The following is a 20,587-nucleotide window of genomic DNA, read 5'->3' as shown; positions in this document are numbered from 1 at the left end:
ATTTACTGTCTCCATGTGAGCTTCCCGCAGGTGTTTTAAACGCTCAGATTCCCTCGACTTCCTCTTACAGAGGCAACAGCGAACCACCGACCCGAATGAACGTGAAGGAACAGCAGCAGCATCTCCAATTTGTTTGCTTTCCGAAGGCTTGAAGAAAGGGCCGTGAAGAGAAAGAAAGCTTGTTAGTCGACGCTGTCTTTGCCTCCTCGCTTCTCCGTGCTATTTTGGGTTTTTGCTAAGCGCTCGTACGCTTGAACTCCCTCGCAGCGCTTATGAAAATGGCTCGCCAGAACATGTGCGCGTGTCGCATATTAAACTAATGCCCGGAGGCCGTGTGTGTATGTCCTGTCCTCCATCACGGCTCCAGCTGGGCTCCCGCTGCTCATGTTTACCTGCAGAAAGCTGCTGATTTCGTTAAGGCAGCAAGAGCGGAAAATGACAGCGGCTTTCCGTTCACGTGAGCTTTCACCTCCGGCGCGCGTGATACCACAGTCCATTCCTGCTCACAGGGAGTCCGGGGTAATTACCAGAGATGGTCTTAATATAGGGAGATGAGAGGGTCTGTATAACTTACTATAGACCCTTTTTCTGTTAGTAAACATTGTGACGTTTTTCTGTGGGCGGAGGCAGAAAGATTCCCCCGACTGCTTCACTAACGCCTGTATCTATCTAGTCATGAAGATGTGTATATATATGTGACCCTGGAGCACAAAACCAGTCTTACGTCACTGGGGTATATTTGTAGCAATAGCCAACAATACACTGTATGGGTCAAAATTATAGATTTTTCTTTTATGCCAAAAATCATTAGTATATCAAGTAAAGATCATGTTCCATGAAGATAATCTGTACATTTCCTACTGTAAATATATCAAAACTTCATTTTTGATTAGTAATATGCATTGCTAAGAACTTAATTTGGACAACTTTAAAGGCGATTTGCTCAATATTTAGATTTTTTGCACCCTCAGACTTTGAGGAGAAAGATGGAAAATTACAGAAATCTTTGTAAATAACGCACACCGTTTAAACATAGAAAATATGTTTAATAAATAAATAAATCTGAATGCACATTATCAGTTTGGTTCTCGTTTCTCTCAGGTTGTTACGGCGTCAGTCCCGACACGAAACAGGAGGGCTGGATGTGTTCTCGCTGTACTGCGGCCGAATGGACAGCCGTAAGTATCGCAAACATCTTTCATGCAAGCATAGATTAGTCCTACGACTAGTTATAAATCATTAATATTAGCAATGACTGTTCACATGTAAGTCTTAAGCAGAAATCTGTGCACTAAACCTGGCACATTTATTGCGTTTTGTTGGTTATTGGTGTTGTTTATCGTCACAGGCCTGCTGTTTGTGCAGTTTAAGAGGAGGAGCTTTGAAGAAAACCACAGATGACAGGTCTAATATCTCAAACTCTGTTTCTCTCATATCGCATGTCAATTATGAGAAGCATCTGTTCATGCTCGTTTGCCAAACGAACCTTGAGTGTAAACGGTGCGTTTGGTGTCCCGTCCGCAGGTGGGTTCACGTGATCTGTGCCGTGGCTGTGGCCGAGGCTCGTTTCGTTAACGCGGTGGAGCGAGAGCCTGTGGACGTGACGGCCGTCCCCGACACCAGGAAGAGTCTGGTGAGTCAAGACTTAGAAGGAACAAACAATTTAATCTCTTTGACTCTGTGTTTTTATACTTTGGTTGCTCGTTTGCGCCTACACTGATTTTCTTTTTCATTCTTTCCTTCGTGCTTTTGTTTCTTACTGGTCAACTGTTTTCGTTGTTTTTTTTCTTTCTTTCATCTCATTTTGTTTTTGTTTTTTCCTGTTGGACTTCTGCGTTTGTTTGTTTTTGTTTATTTTTTATTCATTTGTTAGCTTGTGCTTGTCTTTGTTCTTTCACCCTGTATCTTTCATCTGTTTTGTTTGTATTTTCATTTGTTTTTGTTTTTCTTATCTTTTTAATTTTGTTATTTTTATGCTTTTTTTAGTTTGTAAATGTTTATTTATGTTCTGTTTCTTCTTTTCTTATTATTATTTGTATTTTTTTTTTTTTGTTCATTCCAAATTTTAATTAATGTTAATTTGTACATTTTTTCACTCGTTCTTTTATTTGTGCTTTTGTTTTCTTTTTTTGTTTGTTTTAGTTAATTCATAAATTTTTTTTGCTTTGTTTTTTTGTTCGGTTTCATTTGTGCTTTTGTTTATTCCTAATTTGTTTTTCTTTTTTTCTTTTATTCCTTTTTCCTAATTTGTTTAATTTGTTTGTTATTTATTTATTTTTGCTGTTTTTTACTTTCATTTTAGGTCATTTGTAAATGTTTCGCTCATTCATTCGTTCTGTTTCATTTGTGCTTTTGTTTTTTCTTTTGTTCATTCCTAATTTGTTTGTTTGTTCTCATGCTTTAATTGTTTGTTTCTTTCTGTTTTACTTTAGTTTGTTCTTTTTTGTTCCGATTTAAGTTTAATTTTCTATTGTTTTAATTTTTTTTTCTTTTTTTCTTCTTTTGTTTGCTCTTTCAGTTTCTTATTCTTTTGTTGGCTTCTACTTTTATTTTTTTTTCCGTTAATTCCTTAACTTTTTGTTCATTCATTAGTTTGCTTCTGTGTTTTCATTTGTTCATTTTTTTTTTTCATTTTGTTTCTTTCTTTTGTCTTATTTGTTCTTTCACTCTGTTTCTTTAGTCTGTTATTTCTTTGGTTTGTATCTTCATGTTTTCTTTTGTTGTTTCGCCGTCATTCTCAGAGGATATGATGCATTATTAATGATGTGCAATGCCTGAATAATCAGGTGTCGTTCCTCACTGTGCTAAATGAACTGCATTGATTATATAGGCAGGTTTCTCCTCCTCCTCCGTGCGTCTGAATGCTGCTCAATGCATCGGCACAAACACGCAACCCAAAGCAACTTCAGCACACGATAACATGAAAAACATGCTATAAACCTCTCATACCGTTCATACATCTGATTTCAGCTTCCAGTCGCCATTAGCAAGCAGAAACACACTGGTTTGCTAGAAATCAGTGCCAGTAACGAAAGAACATCAAACATTTAGTCTCGTTATTTGCACAGTTTCACTCTAGAACAAGAAACCGTGTCGTATTGTAGATTAAAAGGAGGTCCCTTTATCTTCTGACACAAAATGGACGCTGGCTCTTGATGTATGAATGAATAACTGCGAGCTTGATGCTCGTAAATCACGCTTTTTTCCCCTTCTCTTGTCCGTTGACCTGTCCTGCGATCAATCCCTGGCGAATGATAAATCGGAGGCTTTCACCGGCCGATGAAATATTTCCGAGCCGGCGCCGCATCGAAAGGCCGTCGTACATTACGGCCGCTTGGCCACAGGGGGTTGAAATGAAGTATTGACAATTTAATAAAGAATTTTTATTCCCGTCGATATTCCTCTGTGTGTGTGTGTGTGTGTTTGGAGTCGGGTTATGCGGAAATGGAGCAGAAGAGGAGAGAGACGGGGATGAACTGACACATGTTTCCATTTGAGAGGATATTAGCAAAAAAAGCTGAAATATCAAGTGCATTGATTTTAAAAACACTCTCGTGCCACAAACTCGGGCCTAATTTCTGCGATTTAAGTCAACGTGGAATTAAAACGGACTGTGTTTGTGAACATTTCTGCTGTTTACTTTATTAATAAATGTTCATCTTTGTAATCTTTCATCGGAGCTGCTGCTACGCTCTTAAAATGACTTGAGTTTTTAGCTGACACATGGAAATAATGTTAGCCAAAAGCCAAATAGCTGTTTAGCATTGGCATTCGGCTCAGGCGTCGTTCTGGTTTGATAATATCACTTTTTTCATTTAATATCTGGTTTATTACTGAATGTCTGCTTTTTGGTTTGTTTTTCTTCATTTGTTTGGTGTTCGTTCATTTGTTACCTTGTCTCTGTTCTCTTTTGTATCGTTTCTTTATTTTATTTGACTTTTTTCTTTTTTATTATATTCTTAATTTGTTTTTTCTTGATTGTTTTTCAGTTCTGTCTTTCATCTTTTCTCAATTTTTTTTTTTTGATTCGTTTGTTTTCCTCCTTTTATATATTTTTCTGCTTCTATTTCTTTTGTTTGTGCTTTTTTTTTTTTTTTGCTCTATCAATCATTCTTTGTTTTTTTTCCTTTTATTCTGTTCTGTTTTTTTTCCCTGTTTCTTTCAATGTTTTTTTTTCTTTTGTTTCTTTTAGCTCATTCCCTCTACTTTTGTTTCCATTAATAATTTTTTTTAGTTCCTTCGTTCATTCTTTTGCTTGTGCTTTTTCTTTCATCCATTCTTTCTTTTGCTGTTTATTTTCTGTTTTCTTTATTTTATTCATTGTTTTGTTTTGTTTTTCATTCATTTTTTTATTTTCATTTATTTTAGTTTGTTTACTTCTCTACATATGTTTTCATTCGTTTGTTTGTTTGTTTGTTCTATTTGTTTCTGTTTCTTTAGTTTGTTCTTTCATTCTTATGTTTGTTTGTTTTTTGTTTCTTACACTGTTTTCTTTTGTCTTGTTCTTGTTTGGCTTTAGTTTTTTTTAGTTAATTTGTTTTTTTTTGTTTTTTTTTACTAATTTGTTGCTTTCTTCTCCGTTTCTGTTTGTTTATTCCATTTTTCCTTGTTGTTTTTTGTCTTTTTTTTTATTAATTCTTATGTTGTTTCTTTGGGGTTTTTATACTTTTCTAAAATTTACTCTTTGTGAACATTTTGGATGTTTTTATTGTAGTCTGCACATTAATAAATGTTTGTATTTGTAATGTTTTATTAAAAAAGACGTTCGTTTGCCATTAGCCTAATAGCTATATCGCACTGAACTCCCATTCGACCTTGGCTCCAGTGCCCTTTTCCTGATGGATAAAATCACTTTTCGTCATTGAGTCTGGAAGTTTGTCATGTTACAAAGGTTGTAACTCAAGTTTCATGTTTCCTCGATACAATTTGCAGAAGTGCGTCTACTGCCACAAGACGACCAAGCAGTTCTTCGGTGCGTGTATCCAGTGCTCATTGGACAACTGCTCCACGTCCTTCCATGTCACCTGCGCCCTCCTCGCCGGAGTCGTCATGAAGCCAGCCGATTGGCCGTATGTGGTGTCCGTCACCTGCCACAAACACAAACAGACCAATCAGAAGGTGCGTAGCTGCTATAGAAGGGACCTCAATGCACACAGTGATCCTCAAACTGACTCTTTGCCTCCGCTGCAGGTCAAAAACAGCTCGCGTGAGCTGTCTTTAGGTCAGGAGGTCATCGGCAGAAACAGCAATGGTTGGTTCTATCGCTGCACCATCACCGGCATCGGCACGCAGAACTACTACGAGGTCAACTTTGACGACGGCTCCTACTGTGATAATGTCTTCCCAGAGAACCTGCTGGTGAGAATATTGTTTCATTATTATTGCCAATAATACTTGCATTTGCTGGGAAAAAAATTGAATTGCATGATAAACTCAAAATTGTGACCCTGGAGCACAAAAGCAGTCTTAAGTCGCTGGGGTATATTTGTAGCAATAGCCAAAAATATGGGTCAAAATTATAGATTTTTCTTTTATGCCACAAATCATTAGGATATTAAGTAAAAATCATGTTCCATGAAGATATTTTGTAAATTTCCTACCGTAAATATATCAAAACTTAATTTTTGATTAGTAATATGCATTGCTAAGAACTCCATTTGGACAAATTTAAAGGCGATTTTCTCAATATTTAGATTTTTTTTGCACCCTCAGATTCCAGATTTTCAAATAGTTGTATCTCTAACAAATATTGTCCAAATACAAACCGTACATCAATGGAAAGCTTATTTATTCAGCTTTCAGATGATGCTTAAATCTCAATTTCAAAAAGTTGACCGTTATGTTTTGTGGTCCAGGGTCAATTGTGATTAAAAATTAAGAATTGTGTTGAAAAATCTGAATTGCATGATATGAACTCGCAACTGCAGGAAAACAGTTTGAATTGTGAGAAAAAGTCAGAATTGTAAGATTTAAGCTCCCAGCTATGAGGAATTGTGTAATATCAATCGTGTGGAAAAAGTTGTATAAAAAGTCAGAATTCTGACTTTGTAACTCATAATTATGAGTTTATTTCATGAATTTCTGGAAAAAAAAGTCAGAATTGTGAGATAAATAGTTGCAATTACCCTTTTTTTTGCAATGATGGCAATGGGCTTCCACACTTTGGTGGATTTGTTTATCAGATTTTAGAGATTTTGGTTGCTAAAACCTCCATAATCATGGGGGAAAAAATAAAGAACTGTAATGTCTGGCATCTTGTGGCTTATTGTGGTCTAAAATGCATAGCTCTGGTCCTGGATGCTGATTGGTAGAAATCTAGATTGGCTAAATGTACCTCTAGGTTGTTATGGTCGGCAAGTGGCTTTGGCCCATTAATTCGGCTCATCCAATCAGATTTTAGAGCTACAACTGTCTGCATTTCTCTGTCTCAGAGTCACGACTGTCTGAGGAACGGCCCTCCAGAAAAGGGCGAACTCGTGGTGGTCAAGACAATCGACGGACGGGTTCGCAACGCATCTTTCATAAAGGAACACGTCCACCGATACTACCAGGTAACTACGACATCTAAAATTTTTATTTGTATTTATTTATGCCCCATTTTACAACCCTTATATAAAGAGTAATCCATTTCAAACCATACCATTTCATTACTTTCTTTGTTTCTTTTGTTGTTTTTCTACTGTATTATAATTGTATATTATATTTTATTGTTTTGTTTTGTATATAGTTAAGACCTGTAACGACACCCAATTTTTAGGTCAAGAACTTAAATCTTTCAGTCAGCTTTCTTGTAGTTCCACATCTCATCCGAGTCTTTCAGGAGTCCCACATTTGGTGCAAAGTTCGTTTTGATGTATTGAACGGAAGGGAGCCGAGATTAATGGGAAAATGAGAAAAGTAGGCAGATGTGGCGCATGGGGGGATTTATGGAGTCTGTAGATGAAGCTTATGAGGTGTGATGGACCGCAGACGGCGAGAGTAGGCCGCCATTCATCTGCTATTTCACGTACACGCCGCTCCTCACAGGAAGTGCTTTTGTGTTCTTGTGCAGTGATGGGTCGATGTTTTAATTCACATCTGGGTCACATTTGAATGGAAAAGTGACTCAGAAACTACCAGAATGTTTAACCGAACATGCTTTTTCAGTTTTTCTCCTAAAATGAAGCTTACCAAACTGTTAATACATTGTTTGACGCATTGTATGAGCTAGTTTTGCTTCTCTTCAAATTCTTCCTCATTAAAACTCAAACCCACACACACAAAAACACACAGTGTTTCATTGCTCGGCTGAACTCTTGAGAGACTCCTCTGTCAGCATTAACGAACCGCTTGATTCTCTCCTCCACCACAAGACTCCATTATTTATCAGATCCGTGTGAGTCATGGCACTCGTAACAAGTGCCGATTGCTTTCATGACGTCACTTTTACCTTTGCAAGACGCGACAAACGCTCTCCCACTCGCTGCGGGCGATCTGTAACTGGATGCCTGTAAGCCTGACAGGTCTTGAAGCCGTTGGGAATTGATCTGGAATAGGGTGTTGATTGCAGACTGGTTGAAAGTTTGCAGCTTATATTGTTGTTGGATGCACTTCCAATCAAAAATATAAGACATTTAAAGGAATATTTCGGGTTAAATGCAGTTTTTACAGCTCTATGAACAGCATTGATACATTAGCATTAGATTTTGCATTACAGAATTCATGTGGATTGATGTATTGTCAGGACATGTGCCCTACATTTTATTAAAAAATATATAATTTCAATATTTTGTCTTATTTAAATTCACACATACATATATATTAGTGCTGTGAAATGATTAATCGCATCCAAAATAAAAGTTTTTGTTTACATAATTTATGTGTTTACTTTAGAGATGCACCGATTGACTGGCCAGTGATCAGAATCGGACGATTTTTCTCATGACCGGCCCGGATCGGTGACCGGCCGGTCAGTCTCACGTCTTGCCGATTCCGAGACGATCTTTTTATTGCCAGCGGCGCAGGCAATGACGTCACAGCCACGCATACACTCACAGTCGCCTGTAAACACTTCGTTTTGCATGAGAATGATTCTAATTTGAATGTCGTTCAGTGTAAACGGCGACTGATAATGTATTTATGTCGTGCCAATATTTATGTCAATGTGACATGTCGAGTGAGCGTGTGAGAGAGACAGCACAAACAAAGTAACTCATGGAAATTTATAGATGCATACTGCGGTAGGAAAAACATTGATTTTTACAAAATATGATTTAGATAAGCAACATTATATGGCCATGATGTCTCCCCGCATATCAATATCAACACGATTGCAATGTGACACTGATTATATACAATAGTATTTCAATAAACAAGAAATTAAAATTAAGTGAGTTAAAATTAGGAAATTAAAATTAACGCTCCCAAGAGTGTTAGAAAGATGGCAGCCAAGCAAACTGACACAAAAGCTTGGAAACGATACTAGTTAGTTTTTCTAAACTTGGATTGTATGAAGGAAAGTGGTTCCAAGAAAAGGATCCGAGGCGTCTAAACTGCCTGTATTTCTTTCCAGGTGGAGTTTCAGGATGAGACACAGATCTTACTGAAGCGCAGCGAGATTCACTCTCTGAACCAAGAGCTGCCCAAGAGGGTCATGTCTCGTCTGGTAAACACTTTTATTCACTTCGGGCCAAGTACCGTATGTTTCTGCACACAGAATTCATCAACATGAAGTCAAAGTGCAGGTTTAACACTTTACAGCTTTTGTGGTTTTTCAAGCTAACAGTGCAGTTGGAGTCCATTTGGAGGGTTCTGACTGACATCGCTAAATGATAATTGTCTTTTTTTCTTTTCAACAGGCAACTGTGAACCAACAGCAACCTCAGGCACAACCATCAGATGAACCTCTAGCCGCGAAACGCCCACGTCTGCCGACACCGCCGCCCACACTAGCCATTGAATCCTCGGCGCTACCTCCAGAAATAGTCACCGCTTTCCTGCCCGCTAGTATTACTCCAAACACCAGCACTGCCCCCTGCCTGCCTCCCCCCACATCACTTCCTGTTTCAGCACCCACACTTCCTGCCCCGGAGCCCAGCGAGAGTTACACCCACAGCTCCAGCTATATAGCATACATGGAGTCTCTCCTCAACTCTGACTTTCCTCCAGAAGAGGGCGAACATGGCATTGAGCCGATGTATTGAAGCGCTGTTACGCGCTACCAGCTATTTGTCAACGCTTCATACAGACTTTAAATTCATCCACTGCATGTCTTTGTTTCATTTATTCGCTGTCGTGCTAATCTGAGTCTCCCACCCATAAATGGTGCGCGTGGGACGCATGCGTGTCATTATAGACTGAAGCCGAAACGGACCCAGTACATAGCCTTGGGGGATGCCACACTCTTCCGACCCTTTCCACGATCCCTCGCTCTGGTTCTTTCACTAAAAGGGCCACCATATGTTTTCAGATGGGATAATCATTCACTGTATGTGCTGTTTACTTTATACCTGATTTTTTTTCTCTAACGAGTGCTAAATATTTTTCTAACTCAAGCCAAAATATCATGCTACCCGGTCACAGTTCAAATAGACAGTCTATATCTGTACAATTTCAGGTATTTTTCTCTAAATTCAAGTGTTCGGGGGGGGGGTCACAGGAAGAGTTTTAGCTGGGCTCATGGGATTTAACAAGTATTTAAATGTCTTTTGTCACATATAGATTTAATATTTGTATAAAGAAAATCAATTATTGCAGCATCAGAAGCTACAGTTTTCAGTTAGCGTACACATTTGTGTTACGATAGTCGCGCGTCTTCATTTTCTTCTATAATCGGTGGTAAAATGTTTTTTCAGCCACAGATGATTTGTTTTTGTAGCATACTTGGTAGACGTTGATATTGAATACTATTCACCTTGTCTGTTTTTTATTATGATTACTGTTGTTGTTATGATTATTATTTTTATTGATTTTTACTTTGGGGAATCTTTGCAACACAATGTCAAAAGATGAAAAAAAAGTTGAATTTATAATTTTTATTCAAGGGGTTGAAGTGGCGTACATTTAAGCGTATAGTCATAGGTGATGTTAAACAGATGCGCAATCCGCCTTCTCAAGGTGCTATAGAGGTCTTAGACTACTGAGGGGCGATCTGGGTCAAGTGACCCACAATGAGGTGTACATACTACACGTCCTGCTCACGAATTGGAATTGGAATTGGAATTTTCTTCAGTGTAACTTCTAGTTTTATCAAATGCCATGTCACATTCAAATAAATGGTCTGGTTGTCGCTTCGGATTTCATTTTTCCATTTTATTGTTTGCCCATCCTTGTTTCGTCTTCTGATGTGAACGATTGTCGATCGGCACACCTCCTCCACTGGTTTTTGCGGGTTCATCATCCATATAATATTGAGAATTTGCTTCAGCGCCCCTCAATTGATTCGGAAACAAACACTCTGATAAGACCTTTACAGATAGGATCATCATTATAGACTGAAGCCGAAATGAACCCAGTACACTGCCTTGGGGTATGCCGCACTCTTCAGGCCCTTCCCACAATCCCTCGCTCCCAATCCTTCGCTAAACCGAAAGAACGGCCAAACATTTTCAGATGGAATAACCATTCACTTTAGCATGCCAAAGATTTTGGAGAATTGTTCAAAATGCCAGATAAATTAATAAAAGTTAAGGCCCCAGATGAAGTTATTAAAATATTAAATTGACAGCCCTTCTTTTTCTATATATTTTCTCATACATCATGATTTTTTTTATTACTTTCTCACACTATTAGTCCTCCCACTTTCATTTAGCATGTTTTTAATAATAACATCTGAATTACACCTTTACGTAGAAAGTGTGTAGTGAGGTTTGAAACTCGTGAGTGCATCCTCTCTCCTTCCGTTCAATGTGACAACCACCATTCTCATCTCAACACTGTTTGTTGTTTTCCACCCGCCAGTGACGCCTACGGGCGCTCTGACACTAGACGCAGTGTGTCGATGGCATTTGTACTCTTTTTCTGGGGTTTCTGCTTTGCATTAACAGAAACTTCACGAGAGGCAGGTTTAATGAAATAACCCACCACAGCTTGCATACTGATGATGGCAAATGTGTATCTGTGCAGAAGTACTAGGAAAGATTCTAATAAAATGTGAAGTGAAACTGTGCTTTGTGTTTGACTGTGTTTATTTCCCTGCAAAAGCTGATTTAAATAATACCAGTAAAAATAATTACATATATGAATGAATAATAGAAAGATAATTGTAGTAATAATTATTCATTTAATTCTTTATTCTTTATTAATTCTTTGTGTAAATTTTAAGAACAATGGTTTTATTTAGATATTTATTTTTTATTATCGGATTTTCAAGGACTATGGATATTATTTTGGCCAGTAATTTTAGTTAATGATTGCTTATTCTTCTAGGATGATGTGTATTTTATATTTATATGTGTCTTTTATGTAGTTGTTGGGTGTTTGATTGTCTATGGTGTTTTTTATATGTGTGAGCTACTGGAATAAAGTATTATCTAGTCTAATAAATAATATTTTAAAATTTATAATTTAAATAATTCATAAAAAAGTGAAAGTCAGAGAAATTTCAGCGTTGAATTTATTTATATATTTATTTTTCTGGAAAATATTTCATTGGCTAGGTTTTGTTCTTGTATACAGGTTTTGTATGTTGTGATATCCAATTTGTGAGCAATTTTGTTTTTTGTTTTTTTTTTGTAATGAATCACATGACCCAGTCTAAATGCTTCTACAAATCCTTATCCAGTAATCACAAATTATTGTAAAGGTCATGAAAATCAATTGACCTATAACGAGCTTTGGCTCTTGAAAATGTGGCATTTTTATAAATTGCTTTCTGAAAAATAGTTTTCTAAAGTTCAGAGGTCAGTAAATTGCTGTTTATTCATTTCAAACGATCACAAAAGAAAAGATTAAAAGCTTTTCTCCAGACCAGAGCCATTAAAAATAAACCACTATGAAAAAAAAAAAACATGACTCATCCGAGGCGAAAAGATTAATCTAGTTTAGAGTTGTTCTGTCAAATCGAAGCCTCATTGACATTTAGCCGCTCTAAATGTGCCTTTATCTGATTAAAAACCAATTAGGCTTTTAAAATATCGGCTAATTGTTTCACACTGAAATGAAATGTCAGGATTTGTTTGGCGCCACTGTATATCCCATAATGCACCGCGCACGCCTCGTACAAACTCTGTTCATAAAGTTATGAATCCTCTTACGCTCTGAGATATTTCGAGACACAGCTGCCTCTGTAGGGGCCTAACTGAAGAGATGTGAAATGACACCTATGCTCATTACCTGCTGCGTCTCTTCATTAGTTCAGTGTGTGTGTGTGTATGTGTGTGTAAGTTCAAGCTTGGATGACTTTAACCCGCCAGAGCGTGACGCGTATCAAAAACACGCAGCTGCGCCTCATAATAGAACAGAAGGCGAGAAATAAAGCCGTTGCTAAAGACATAAGTAGCTTCTTATGAAAGCGCTTTGCATTAATAGACTCGTGCGGAGGACACGAAAGGATTCATGAGAGTCACTGGGAGTCATTCGCGTAATCAGGTCTGGAGTGAAAATTGTTACAAAATGGTGATGGTCTTTTTTGCTCTATTTCGCTAACAAAACCAGACAGCGTCTCTGCAGCGATACACAGCGATCTTACTAAATGAATTTGTGTTTTGAACAAATCGGGTCAATGTCAATGAGTCAAATATGATTCGCTGATCCATTCATAAAATGACAAATTTATTTCTTACTTCCTGAATGAATCAAGTGATTTACTGCCCAGATAGCACACATACGTCTGCAAGATGTCTGTTAAAGATCTCTTGATCTGGAGACCATCTACTGTCTACAAACGTCTGGCAGACGTCTTTCAGATGTCAGTTTTACATACATTCTAAATCATAAACATCTTAAAGACATCTAATAGATGTCTATTTGACATCTAAAAGGAAACGTCCTATAGACGTATTGCAGATGAGCAAACACTCTAAAAAATACATCTTCCAGATGTAAGTGCAGATGTCAAATAGACATCTCCGAGATGTACGTGTGCTATCAGGGATGTGACAGCATCGCTCTGACACGTCTGTCTCTCTCTCTCGGGGCAGCCCGCATTGATATTCCACTCGTGTTGTTACGTCCAGAACAGGGTGCTGGGATCGTGCCAGATTCGCAATTACAGATATTAAAATGCATTTAGAGAAAGACAAGGCCTGCTTTGATATTATGGATCAGGGCAGTGTAATATAAAGGAGAATTTAGTGCCGGCCAAGCTGAGATCACCTGTCATGTGACAGGAAATTAACGGCCTTGGTAAGTCACATGTGTGGCGAATAAAACTAGATCAAGTTTGACATGGACATTTTGAATTTGTAGATTTAGTTTAATTCTATTAAAATAATTCTGCTTAATTCTATTATTATTATTTTTTATTATTTTAAAGTCATTGTTCATTAAAACTTCCAAATGTTGAGACATTTTTGCACAAAAATGGATTAAAGATGCATGTTTTGGATTAGTAGTTTTATTTTAATATTATTAGGATTTTTTAACATATTTTTTTTATTATTATTTGTTCAAACTTCCAAAAGCTGAGACATTTTTGCTCCAAAATGGGACTAAAGATGCAAATTTTCGATTTAGAGTTTTATTTTAATTGTATTTTTTTTTTTTTACATTATTTTCTTGATGTGTTTTTTGTTAAAACTTACAAAACGTGGAAATCCAATGCACTTTTTGGATTTGTGGTTTTATTTTAACCCTGTTAAGATTTTTTAACATCATTTTTTAACATATTTAAAACTTCACATAGTTTTACACAAATTTTTGGTCAAAAATGGTTTAATTTGGATTAAAATGTTTTGGATTTGTGGTATTATTCTATTCTATTTAAAATTTTGAAACTTTTTTTTTTGACTCATTATTAAAACTCAAATTCGAGCCATTTTTACGTAGAAATCGATTGAAGTTAAATGTTTTGGATTTGTAGTTTAATTCGAATTTTATTATAATTTTTTTTAACATAATTTTCTTGACTCATTATTTGTTAATTTTCAAAAATACATTTTTGCTCAAAAACGTTTTGGATTTAGTTTTTTATTTGAATTTTATTATCAGTTTTTTCTTTTTTAAATAGCACAAAAATGGATTAAAGGTGCACATTTTTTATTTATTTAAATTTTATTAAGATCTTTAATTCACCTTTTCACACCACATATATATATATATATATATATATATATATATATATATATATATATATATATATATATATATATATATATATACACACATATATATATATACATATATATATATATATATACATATATATACACATATATATATATATATATATACATATATATATATATATATACATATATATACATATATATATATATACATACATATATATACATATATATATATATACATATATATACATATATACATATATATACACATATATATATATACATATATATACATATATATATATACATATACATATATATATATATATATATAATTATTATTTTTTATTAAATATTTATTTTTAGCATTACAGAATGAGTCCTGTTTCATATTATTTATTTTTCCCAAAAAGTAAACAGTATATTTACCATATAAACATTTAGCATATTTAGCATTATTAAAATTCAAGTTGTAAAATGTGTTATTTCACACATTTAGCACATAAATGTGTAGCATACAGTGTTTAGCATGGTAAACATTTTACTTGCCTGTTATATAAAGAAAAATCATATGTACACTATATTTAGCATACAAACATTTAGCATAGCATTTATCATTGTATGTTTAGCATAGTGAACATATCTTGTTTCATGTTGTGTACTGATTAGAGTATATACTTACAGAAATAATTCTATATTTTTTAATAGTTCGTATTTAAACATTTAGCTTGTTAAATTTACTGTATGCTAAATGTTCAAGTGGTGACTAGTTTTCATTTCATAAATGAATATGTTTATTTTAATGGTAAACATACTGCAGAAATGGTACTTGTAGTATGGTAGTATGCAATATTATGAATGTAAGCACAGTTTGAGAGTTGTTTTCAGTCACTGTTTGAATACAAATGTCTTGTCTGTGGAGTTCATTTGTGTGTGCGTGACAGACGGCGAGAGAAAGACGTATAAGCCGTCCTCTAAGTTTAATGAAAAACAGCGTCGTGAGTTACTGGCATGCTAATGAAGCATCTTTGTCCAGTCAGGGACGACAAACTAATCGCTCCTCTCCTCCAAAAGCTCCCAAACGCTCCATTAGTCCAGAAGTGGATGAGGGATCTGATACGCCGAGCTCGGCTCTATTTATTAGCGTCTCTGAAATAGCAAGTCGCACACACACACACAGGCAAGCGTTTGCTAGCTACCTAAATGAGGCCATTTGTTCTGTTTATATATTAAGCTAATTGCAGTAACTAACACAAAACCCTAAAAGAAGTCTTTGAGTAAATTATGTTTAAGCTACTTTTTAGCTAACAGCTAATTCCTCCGTCTAGCTGTATGGGAAACTTTCTTCTCTTTACAGGCATCTGGTTATTTTTGACTGGAGTTATAATAGACTGAGGAACTGGTCTCAGATCAGCTGCAAAAGGACCGTGTCCTCCGACCTCTAATAATTCTGCTGCTTAAAACCTAATTTCAGATACAATTAGCCTTTAACCTGTGTAAAGCCTTGACAGACCCGTGAAATCAAAATGGGAGTTTTGTGGCTTTTGGTCCATGTCTGTTAGCATTAGCTTCGAGGTCATCGAAGTTGATGAAACTTTCAGCAGACGTACAAAATGTCTTTCTCTTCCTATAAATGAGCCAAAAATACTAATCTATGATCTAGATTGACTAGCAATAGCACGTGGCAAATCATGGCTTGCCAGCTAGCATGCACAAGTGTGTCGTCGTTTGATGGTGACCTTCAAAAGATAGGCTGTTCTAAAGAGAGAAAGACAAACTTCATAAACTCTGTGTTCATTTAATTTAGTTTTGTGCTTAAAGCAGACTGCGGGAGATTAGCTGTAATTGTTCTTGCATACGCAGGATTAGCCTTCGCCAGGTGTTCAGCTTCCTGCCAGAAAGACACTGAAAGCAAATGAGAGAATGAGTGATATTTGACCCATGATGCACCAGGACCAGTTCAGATGATGAATCTAATGAGTCTTAAACAAATAGATATTAAGACATTCCATAACATTCTGTTTGATCACTTTGCAAATTATGGGAATGTTACTTTTGAAAGTTCTTTGAACTTTACGAAACAAGTAGTTACATTTAAATAAGTTACACTTAAACATTTTAGACAAATGTTCTTTTAATGTTACTGGAAGAACGTTTGTTCATAACTTTGAGAGAACCTTGCCAGAACATTTTGAAAATGTTATAGATAGATACCCATTTAACAAAAATATGTTGAGAACATTTTGCTTACATTCACTGTAAAACAAAATTCCGTAAAATTTACGGTAAAAAAAAACGGCAGCTGTGGTTGCCAGAATTCTACCGTAAAAAATAAGGTAACTACATTTTAGGTTTTATGGTTTTAACTTAAATTTACAGATAAATACAATGAAATAAAGATTCATTTCATTAACTGATATAATGTTAATACCAACCTATTGAAGTACTGAAATCAGTTTGGTATCTTTGAAATACACTGATAACCACCAAATGCAGCAGGTGGTGATGAGAAAGTCACATGATGAACCAAAGCCCATCACAAGCAGCTTTTAAATAATAATATATATAGAAGGTGCACAGTGTCATTCACACAAGCACTAAACACCATCATCGTGAGATTCATTAAACTGAAATATGCAATAAACATTAATTGAACAACATTAGATGTAACATACAACTCTAATAAACATAACTGATAAAAAAACTTAAAAGAAACATATTTTAAAGAAAAAACATCAAATTCAAAAAAATTTGAAATGCAACGCAGAAAATTCTGGGAACGTCAGTTTACGGTTTTTCCCTGTAAATTTTACAGGAACTTACCGTTAACCATTTAACAGGTGTTTACTGTAGCATTTTCACAGTTTTTACCGTTAAAATAGTAATTTTTTACAGTGTTCTTATTAGGTTATGAAGATTTTATTTCTGAAAGTTCTCTGAAAGGTTTGATTTTTTTTTCTTGATTTGGCGAACATTAAGAAAACATTCCATTTCATCATTAAGCAAACATTATGGAAACGTTACTTTTTAATGTTCTCTGAATTCATCTGAAACAAGTACTTTTAAAAATGTTAGACGAGCGCCTAGCTAAAACGGTTCAGAAAAAAATGTTTCATGAACGATGTATAAATAATGTTTTTGTGCTAATGCCAACATTACAACACTAGAGAACTTTGCCAGAATGTTCCACTAAAGTTACTGGAAGAACGTTTGTTCAAAAGGATTATGAAACTAGTTCAACATGAATATTCAGTACCCTAGTTTATGGATAAATATATGGACAGATAGACCTAAATCTCTTCATCTATTGTTGAGAATTAAAGCATATAAAGTGGGCTGATAAGAACAGAAGCCTCTAGAGGCCCTCGGGTTTTCTTAACGTGGCCTCAGATGTGCTGGCTCTTTGCATACATGTAGAGCTATAAACCTCAATGGCAGTCTGACATGTAGATAAATATGCCGTGTGATCTAATTCCTGGTATCTGTGGGTCATAGTGTAATCATAACTGTAATCACGCGCGCAGTTATTATGGCGCATGTCTGTCAGCACGCATTCCCCTCTGAGGAAACCTCCGTGTTTCGCAGCGTTTCCTTCTGTATTTCTCACAGGATTGTAATTAGAGAAAAGCGAGGAAGGCAAGAAAACGCTTCCGCTCCTTAATTATCTGTGTATGTGTGCGAGTGTGTGTGTGCCGGCGCGGAGTGGGAGATTTCATTTGAATAAAATTGAATTTAATCACCATGTAGAGAGCGCGAGAGCAGGGGAAATATTTGCAGCCCTCAGGGTCAACATTACATGAAAAAGAAATTAAAACAAGTAAACATATTTCTCCTGTTTGCTGCCGTGGAGCTGGAGGGGGCTGCAAAATTGTATTTGCTGCTGTGTGAACAAATTTTTCACTCTGTTCCGGGAATATTAGCTCTCTCTGCCCCCTCGCCTTTCTTTGACATCTGCCTGCTTACGTCCTGTGAGCGCTTTTCCTCAAATTAACGTCTAATTTAATATTCTGCCCAGTGTGTGGTAAGTGCAGATAGCTTTGTTGATTACAACAAGAGCGCTTGTTTGCACCCTCGGACTGCAGACAGTTTTGTTGATTATTGGTGGGATTTTTCATGCTCATTGCTTTCTGCGCATAAAAAAATTGTGTAAAAGTCGTCTTGGGTAGTTTTGTCTGTCAAGTGAACTATTCTTCTTCTTCTTAGCATTTGCATTGCGTGCCCAGCCACAGAACAGCATCTTGTTCAACCAGATGGAGAGCCTTGAGTCCGCCGTTGAAATGAGTCAGCGGACAATCGTTGACAATGTGCTGCATGGTTTCTGGTTCCCCACAGCTGCAGTTCGGATTGGTGGCTTGGCCCCACCGGACAAGGTTGACTGCACATCGACCTTGTCCCGTCCGGAATCGGTTCAGCATTGACCAGTGTCGTCGAGGAAGGTCGAAGCCAGGATAGACCAAAGGCTCAGCTACGAGGGAGTGGTTCACAACATCAGTTGCTGCCCACTCATTCAAGTTTCAAGTTTGTTTTATTTATATAGCACATTTAAAAACAGCAAGCACAGCTGACCAAAGTGCTGCACAAACAAAGACATAAAACACAAGATAACCCACAAATTCATACCATAAATTCACAGTGAATTAAAAGCCAAAGAAAAAAGATTTAAGAGATGATTTAAAAACCGTTAAAGACTGTGCCGATCTGATATAGGCTGGAAGGCTGTTCCACAACCTAGGACCAGCAACCGCAAAGGCTCTATCCCCTCTATGCTTTAACCGTGATCTGGGGACAGAGAGAAGTCTTTGATCACCAGACCTCAGACTTCGAGTAGGGTTGTAAAGATGGAGTTGGTCAGATGAATAGCTCGGTGCCAGATTATTTATAGATTTAAAAACATAGAGAAGAATTTTGAACTCAATTCTAAAATGCAGAGGTAACCAATGTAATGATTTCAGAATAGGAGTAACAGAATCAAATTTACGTTGTCCTTTGAGGAATTTAGCAGCAGCGTTTTGAACTAATTGGAGACGAGCGATGGAAGATTTAGAAATGCCGAGATAGAGAGAGTTGCAGTAATCCAGGCGAGTTGTAATGAGCGCATGCATAGCAATCTCTAAATTTTTCACAGAAAGAAACTATTTAATTTTAGAAAGAAGGCGTAGCTGGAAAAAACAGGAACCAATAACAGCATTTATTTGTTTATCAAATTTAAGACTCTGATCCCAGAAAACGCCTAGGTTCTTAATACAGGAAGAAGTAAAAGGAGCAAGGTAGTCCATATCAACACTTCTGCTCCCTGAATTTTCACTAGGGACAAAAACTATAACCTCGGTCTTTGATTCATCAAGAAATATAAAATTATGAGAAAACCATGTTTTCACTTCATCCAGGCAAGCAAAAAGAGATTCCAGAGCAGCATGTTTATTTCGTTTCAGAGGTAGATAAATTTGGGTATCATCTGCATAGCAGTGAAATGATACACCATGCTTTCTGAAAATAGAGCCCAGAGGAAGTAAATACAAAGAAAAAAGAATTGGTGCAAGAATAGAACCCTGCGGCACTCCACAGGAAAGTTTAGCGGGCAATGAAGAGAAATTACCCACTCTGACAGTAAAACTTCTATTTGTTAAATATGATTTGAACCAGCTAATAACAGTTCCCTGGATGCCCACAAAATATTCTAGTCGAGATAAAATCATTTTATGATCAACTGTATCAAAAGCCGAGGTCAAGTCTAACAGAATTAGGACAACAGAGTCACCAGAGTCAGTCGCCAATAAAATATAATTTAGGACTAGTAATAAAGCAGACTCTGTGCTATGCAGAGGCTTAAAACCAGACTGAAAGGTTTCAAAAATATGATTTGCACTAAGAAAGGACTGTAGCTGAAAAAACACAGTTTTCTCCAGTGCTTTTGTAATAAACGGAAGATTTGAGATGGGTCGAAAATTATTAAAATTACTAGTATCAACAGCAGATTTCTTAAGAAGAGGTGTCACAGTAGCTTCTTTGAGGCTATCAGGAATAGTCCCTGAAATTAGACATTTATTCAGAAAAGACAGCAGACTGGGACCAATCGAGTCGAAAATTTGATTTAAAATACGTGGAGGGAGAAAATCAAGAGAGCAAAAAGACCGTTTCAAATGGTCGATGGTTTCTTTGAGAGACTGGAGAGCAACTGGATCAAAATTACTCCATATAGCTGAAGAGTAACAGCATTCAGGTGAAACATTAGCAAGAGGTTGTAGCTGAGATCTCAGAGTAGTAATCTTGCTGCCCACTCATCACTCCATGCCGAATTGGCTCTCATATCCTCTGGCGGCGAGTCCAGCCAGACAGGTTTTCTCGATGACAGGTGGGCTGCTGGATGCAGTGTGATGTCC

At 36.5% G+C, this 20,587-nt stretch overlaps 1 protein-coding gene across 2 annotated transcripts in view; it reads left to right on the top strand.

The window, feature by feature from the left end:
- The window catches only part of LOC306875563 (lysine-specific demethylase 4B-like), a 47,846-nt gene extending 36,700 nt beyond the window's left edge, over positions 1 to 11,146 (top strand). The window contains exons 15-22 of one of the 2 annotated variants that reach the window (XM_079426223.1): positions 1,102 to 1,178; positions 1,349 to 1,404; positions 1,525 to 1,633; positions 4,933 to 5,118; positions 5,191 to 5,358; positions 6,432 to 6,551; positions 8,552 to 8,644; positions 8,838 to 11,146. In XM_079426223.1, coding sequence (XP_079282349.1) covers positions 1,102 to 1,178; positions 1,349 to 1,404; positions 1,525 to 1,633; positions 4,933 to 5,118; positions 5,191 to 5,358; positions 6,432 to 6,551; positions 8,552 to 8,644; positions 8,838 to 9,182 — 1,154 coding nt within the window. In that variant the 3' untranslated portion in view covers positions 9,183 to 11,146. Of the gene's footprint in view, positions 1 to 1,101; positions 1,179 to 1,348; positions 1,405 to 1,524; positions 1,634 to 4,932; positions 5,359 to 6,431; positions 6,552 to 8,551; positions 8,645 to 8,837 lie in introns of both variants that reach the window. The other variant, XM_079426222.1, reaches the window with a different exon arrangement.
- Positions 11,147 to 20,587: the final 9,441 nt, after the last annotated feature.

This window comes from Barbus barbus (assembly GCF_936440315.1).
Source record: "Barbus barbus genome assembly, chromosome: 9".
Lineage (NCBI taxonomy): Eukaryota > Metazoa > Chordata > Actinopteri > Cypriniformes > Cyprinidae > Barbus > Barbus barbus.
This window is presented reverse-complemented; position numbering and strand designations above follow the sequence as displayed.